The sequence below is a fragment of the Muscardinus avellanarius genome (genome assembly GCF_963383645.1).
Source record: "Muscardinus avellanarius genome assembly, chromosome: 5".
Lineage (NCBI taxonomy): Eukaryota > Metazoa > Chordata > Mammalia > Rodentia > Gliridae > Muscardinus > Muscardinus avellanarius.
The window spans coordinates 44,276,612-44,282,611 of record NC_137790.1 but is presented as its reverse complement, the minus strand read 5'-3'; the positions used below and the strand labels follow the sequence as shown (position 1 = coordinate 44,282,611).

At 35.5% G+C, this 6,000-nt stretch overlaps 1 protein-coding gene across 1 annotated transcript in view; it reads right to left on the bottom strand.

Moving 5' to 3' along the window:
* Positions 1–1,037: 1,037 nt before the first annotated feature.
* Positions 1,038–6,000, bottom strand: part of NSUN3 (NOP2/Sun RNA methyltransferase 3) — a gene marked incomplete at both ends in the record, with an annotated part of 47,732 nt that continues 42,769 nt past the window's right edge. Inside the window, one exon of the mRNA XM_080696489.1 lies at positions 1,038–1,317. Within this exon, the coding sequence (XP_080552615.1) occupies positions 1,038–1,317 (280 nt within the window). The remainder of the gene's footprint in view (positions 1,318–6,000) is intronic.

Genomic DNA, 6,000 nt, shown 5'->3' with positions numbered 1-6,000 from the left:
ACAAAAAACAAAACAAAACAAAAAAATAAAACAGGAGGTGAGGATAAAACTGGTGTCAATAAAGTCACTGACCTTTGCAGTAAACAGCTTTGCAAATAAGAAACCTATTTTGCTAGAACTCGAAATTGTGCTGCCTAAGAAGTTAGTCTCAGAATACCAATCATTTCTTACAAAAAACAAATTGGTACTCTTTATAAGAAGAAAACAGTAAGAGTGCTGGCAAATGTGAATTCTTAAAGGTTCAAAGGACCGACCTAATGGATAGAACGTCATTCTAAACATTTTATGCAAAAACCCATGTATGCTGATTAATTTAACTATAAAATGCCAATAATAATTTATAATCTGCTGGATAGACTTCATTATTCTACAAACTGAATGTCGAAAGTCAAACATATGCATGTGAATCTGCTGTTCTAAAGGCCTTTCAACATAATTTACTCTTTCAATTTGTATTTGTGAATACAAAAAACAAAACAAAACAAAAAAATAAAACAGGAGGTGAGGATAAAACTGGTGTCAATAAAGTCACTGACCTTTGCAGTAAACAGCTTTGCAAATAAGAAACCTATTTTGCTAGAACTCGAAATTGTGCTGCCTAAGAAGTTAGTCTCAGAATACCAATCATTTCTTACAAAAAACAAATTGGTACTCTTTATAAGAAGAAAACAGTAAGAGTGCTGGCAAATGTGAATTCTTAAAGGTTCAAAGGACCGACCTAATGGATAGAACGTCATTCTAAACATTTTATGCAAAAACCCATGTATGCTGATTAATTTAACTATAAAATGCCAAGTAAAAGACAGCAGATTTATAACACAGAACAAACACCATCTGTATTACCTTAAATCATTGCTACAGATATATTTCTAGGAAAAAATACACCTGAAAAACTCTTCAGCTCAGGTTCTGAAATGCTAAAGTATTAACTAAATAGGATTCCAAGAAAACCCAGGGAAAGTGACTTTAATATTTATATAGAGAGAGCTCAGAGAAAGAAATATAATGATACATCAACATGGTTTACAAAATTTATGTCACCATTTTCCAGTACTCCATGATTTTTTCAATTTGGCTACATACATTGGGCCCCAAGCTTTGCCCTTATCTGGAATCACCAAGAGTCCACGTTCCTGGCCAGTGGAAGCAAATGTGAAGTCCTGGGAGCATGCCCTTGCAATTCCCCTAATGTCCATTGGCATGACGTTACTGTAGGAGTTTAAAATTTCACTGATCACATCTTGATTTTCTGCCTTGGAGAGTGTGCATGTTGAGTACACAAGTAACCCTCCAGGACGCAAGGCTTTAATTGCAGACCTGTGTGTAACCAGAAAAATGAGATAGTTAGGTACATTAAAAGGAAACTGGAAGGTATGAGGGCAAGGAGGATTACATACTTGAAAGCAACCTTGTTCTGACTCAGAATGCAAACCCTTAGATGTTTTATAACTGTACCCCTCAGTCTTTCTAACGTATTCCTGATTACTGGGAAAATAGTAATCACATCAATCAAAATGAAAGAGACTGAGAACATTTATTAGATTGACTGGTCATTTGTTCTTTTAAGGGTAGAAAGAAAAGGGCAGAGCATGACATAATGAGTCTGTCTTTGAATCAACGGGAGTAAAAGTGAAAACAAATATATTAATTGAAAGTATATATGCTGGGCGTGGTGGCGCACGCTTGTAATCCCCGCACTTGGGAGGCGGAGACAGGAGGATCACGCTGGTTCAAAGCCAAGCTCGCTGGCTTAAGAGACCCTGTTTCCAAATAAAAATATAAAATGGTCTGGGAGTGTAGCCCGGAGGTAGAAGGGCTTCCAGGAACCCCAGTACCACCAAAAAAAAAGAAAGTATACACAAAAAATAATTGATTTCATACTCTATATATTAGACATTGGGCAACCAGACCCTAGAGTTGTAAGATTTTTATCTATGAAAATGGAATAAATTATTTTGGGAACTGATGGGGAACCTCAATGTAATCAGAAAGGTCTTCATGAATCAGAGGAAGGTAGAAGAATTAGAAAAGGAGAAGAAGGCCGAGCGTGGTGGCACACGCTTGTAATCCCCGTGCTTGGGAGGCAGAGACAGGAGGATCGCGCAGGTTCGAAGGCAGCCGCGCACTGGCTTAGGAGACCCTGTTTCCAAATAAAAATGCAAAAATAGGTCTGGGAGTGTAGCCTGGAGGTAGAAGTCCAGGAACCCCAGTACCACCAAAAATAAATAAATAAAAAGAAAAAGAAAAAAGAAAACAAAAGGAGAAGAAGGCAGGGTGTAGTGGTATACCTGTGATCCCAGTACCTGGGAGGCTGAGACAGGAGGATCACAGGTTAGAGACCAGCCTCAGCAACCTAGTGAGACCTTGTTTCAAAAACAAAAAATAAAAAGAGCTGAGGTTATAAGAGGTAGAATGCCCCTGGTTTCAACCCCCAGTACCACAAAACAAAAACAAAACAGAGAAAGAAAGAAAGAAAGAAAGAAAGAAAGAAAGAAAGAAAGAAAGAAAGAAAGAAAGAAAGCCAGGAGAAGAGATGATGGAAGCTAGCTTTGGAATGGTAGGATTGCTGGCCAAAGAAAAAGAGCCAAGGTATGGGGGCTGCTTCTGGAAGTTGGGGGAAAAAAGTATTCTTCCCTCTCTCCTATGAGTTCTGGCAGGATGGGCTGGAGATGTAGCTCTGGAGCTCTTGCCTAGCCGGTGGGAGGGCCCTGGGTTCAATCCACAGCACTTCAAAAAACAAAAACAAAGACCCCAAACTTCCAGGAGGGATGCAGCTCTGCCAGCATCCCGATTTTATTCCTATAAGCCCCAGTTTAAACTTCTGATCCTGGAAGTGTATAGGTAATGGGCATTATTTTAAGTCAATAAGTGTGGTAATTTGTTACAGGAACATAAGAAACAACCAACACACACCTGGCAATCACTTGTTTTATGTTTCACAGGTTCACCCTAAGCCATATGCAGATGTTGTTAAATTGTATGTATTAGAACTAGCTCATTTTGTATCATTTTCTATTGACTATTAGCAATAGGTATAAAAGCTTTTTTTTTTAAAGTTAGATTACTGTTCAAGGGATGTATGGCATATTTGAATGTAGGTATCTTTAAACTCCCACTAAAAGAATTTATTTTGGTCTTGGTTCCAGTTAGTAGAGCCAGTACTTAATCAAGTAAGTATGATTTTTTTTCTCATTAATGCTGCACAAAAGTACATAAAAGCCTCATCATTTACAAACAATATGTTCCTGGCTTGATATAAATTTAAATTAATTTTCATAATGTTGCCAATGTTGGCTAATTCCCCTGCTTTGTTTTCATTCCAACATTCAAAATTTATCTTTCTAAAATTAGGTTGGTATAACTTAACTGCCCACATTAATTTCTAAACAAAAAAACTGTAGGATAAAAGAAGTGCTTTTTTTCTTTTCCCTTTTTTTTTGCACAAATTGCATTAAATTCAAAACCCTATAACAAAATGTTAGAAATTCCTGTCAAATAGCTGCTGCAGTTTGTTACAGTTGTTTGTTGTTTAAATACCATTTATATCATTTTGCCTCTAGTAGTTAAGGATTTCAAAAGTACCATAACTTTGTTAGTATTCAAAGACCAAGAAAAGCAGGCAATCTGCAAAAACTCAGTCCCAGAGTGATAGCTAAGCTTTTCCTATACTGAGAATTATCTCATATTATAGAGGACATTTTTCTCAAGAACTGAATCAGTCCATATTGAGATCCATCACTAGTTTTGCAGAAAGTATAAAATTATCCTTATAATTAGAATTTTTCAATGCATATAATAGTTTCTTCACTTTTAATACATAAATGATAATGGGCACTCAATTTTAGTTAAGGCTAGACATTCAACAATATTCAGTTAGTCCAATGATTTAAAGGCCAATAGTTCTGGTCTTGGTATCAGTAAAAATTAAAAGATGCAGACCAGTGTAGTGGTGCACACCTGTAATCCCAGTAATTGGTAGGCTGAGACAGGAGAATAACAACTTCAAGGATAGCTTCAGCAATGTAGTGAGACTGTGAGCAACCTAGGAAGACCCTGTTTCCAAACAAAAAAAGTAGAAAGAGTTGTAGGTGTAGCTTGGAGTTTGACTACCCCTAGGCTCAATCCCCAGTAATCCCCAGTAAAACACACACACACACACACACACACACACACACACACACACACACACACAAATACATAAATATATAACTATAGATGCATTTTACAAATACTAACTGAAAATTAACATCTTCCTAAAATATGAGAACTTAAATATGCAGGACCACTCCATTTAAAAAGTGTCTAGAATAAATCATCTGCTTTCACAATTCATACATGTCCTAAAATAGTTCACAAAAGACAAATAAGAATTATCATAGGTTTCATTCAAATCATAAACAAAGGAGCACTCTGGGCAGTTAGACAGGAGCGTGTCTAGTTATTCTGGGAGAGAAATGATTGAATGAGTGTGAAAGAAAGATACTGCTTAGTAGATCCTAAAAAACCCACAAGGAAACTTAAAACTCCAGAAGAGGAAAAGACATTTAGAAATTAGAAAGATCTGAATAATAAACTCTGGCAAAGCAGTAGCAGTGGCCAACATTAAAGAAAAGGGCAAGATTAGAGAAGAAATGATGGCTGAATTTGGGTTCTGGTAGAAGGCAAAAGAGTTCTCCATTTAGTGCAAATTTCTGTGCTATTCAGTTACTCTTTTTTATGTAAAAGGAAAGAAAACTAAACAACTAACTAATCAAGATCTATCTTGGAATAATAGTATCTTCTATCATAGAAATGTGATATTTACTCACCTGTGCTATGCCCAGTGACTATACTGTACAAAAATGACAACAAACCAAGTTGTATTAAGTCTGGCAAAAAAAGAGTAGCAGATTTATAATCATAATGATTAACAACAGAGAGCTTTCTAAAAAGTAGAAGTCAGGAAAGGATATCATGACTAACTATAGCAGAAGCAGAAGAAATATTAGTGGGTTGCTAACTTAATAATGTAAACTCAATTACTAGTCTCCATTTCTAAAATCCAAATGAGAAAAAGTAAACATTATCTTGGGTTCTATTTATTATTCAATACACAATATCCAACCATCATGTAAAATTTGGGGAAGTACATATAAAGGAAGCAAAGTCTGTACATAATGAACCCTTCTATCATTTCCCTAAAACATTTATTTTTCTCATAAGTTTCCCACATAAATGTTGATCAGACTTAACCCCTACTGAAATATAAGACTCTATAACACTGATGATCTTGGCTAATATTAACAGTATAAAATACAATGGAAAATGTTTTTTACCACCGTGAAAGCAAAGTATTACTACCAGAAAAACGAAACCAAAACCAAAACAAACAAGCAAACCATGATGGCTTTCTAGCCAAAGAATGTATTCCAGATACCCAACTGCTCCATGGCAGATATAGGGTTATTTAACTTTTCCCAAATCTTCAGTTTTCTTTCAGTGTATAACAAAATCAAGCTGAAAAGTATTTTGAACTTAAACTGAATTAATGAAGCAGCTAAAAACACATATTCTTTAAAAGGAAACCATTACATAGAAAATAATATCAAAATTCCTCATTTAGAAACAAAAAAATCTTTAATAGATTTTTGGAATCTCACCGAGTATACTGGAATTGAATTCTATCTCAGGTCTACTATCTTTTACATATCTTTTTGAAATTAAAAAAAGCTTTAAAATATGCACAATAGAATTCTACTCAGCCATAAAGAAGAACAAAATTATGTCATGTTCAAGAAAATGGAAGGACTTGGAGAACATGAAGTGATATTAGCCAATCACAGACAGTGGAGGGTCATATGTTTTTTTCTAATATGCGCAAGCTAGGGAGTAATTGGATACAAAAGAGACTCCAGATAATGGAGAAAAAACCTCAGTGGAGCTAGGGAGGTGGTCTAGGGGAAGGGGAGGAGGAAGACTGAGATTCATTAATGAAAACACTATACTATGTATATACATATA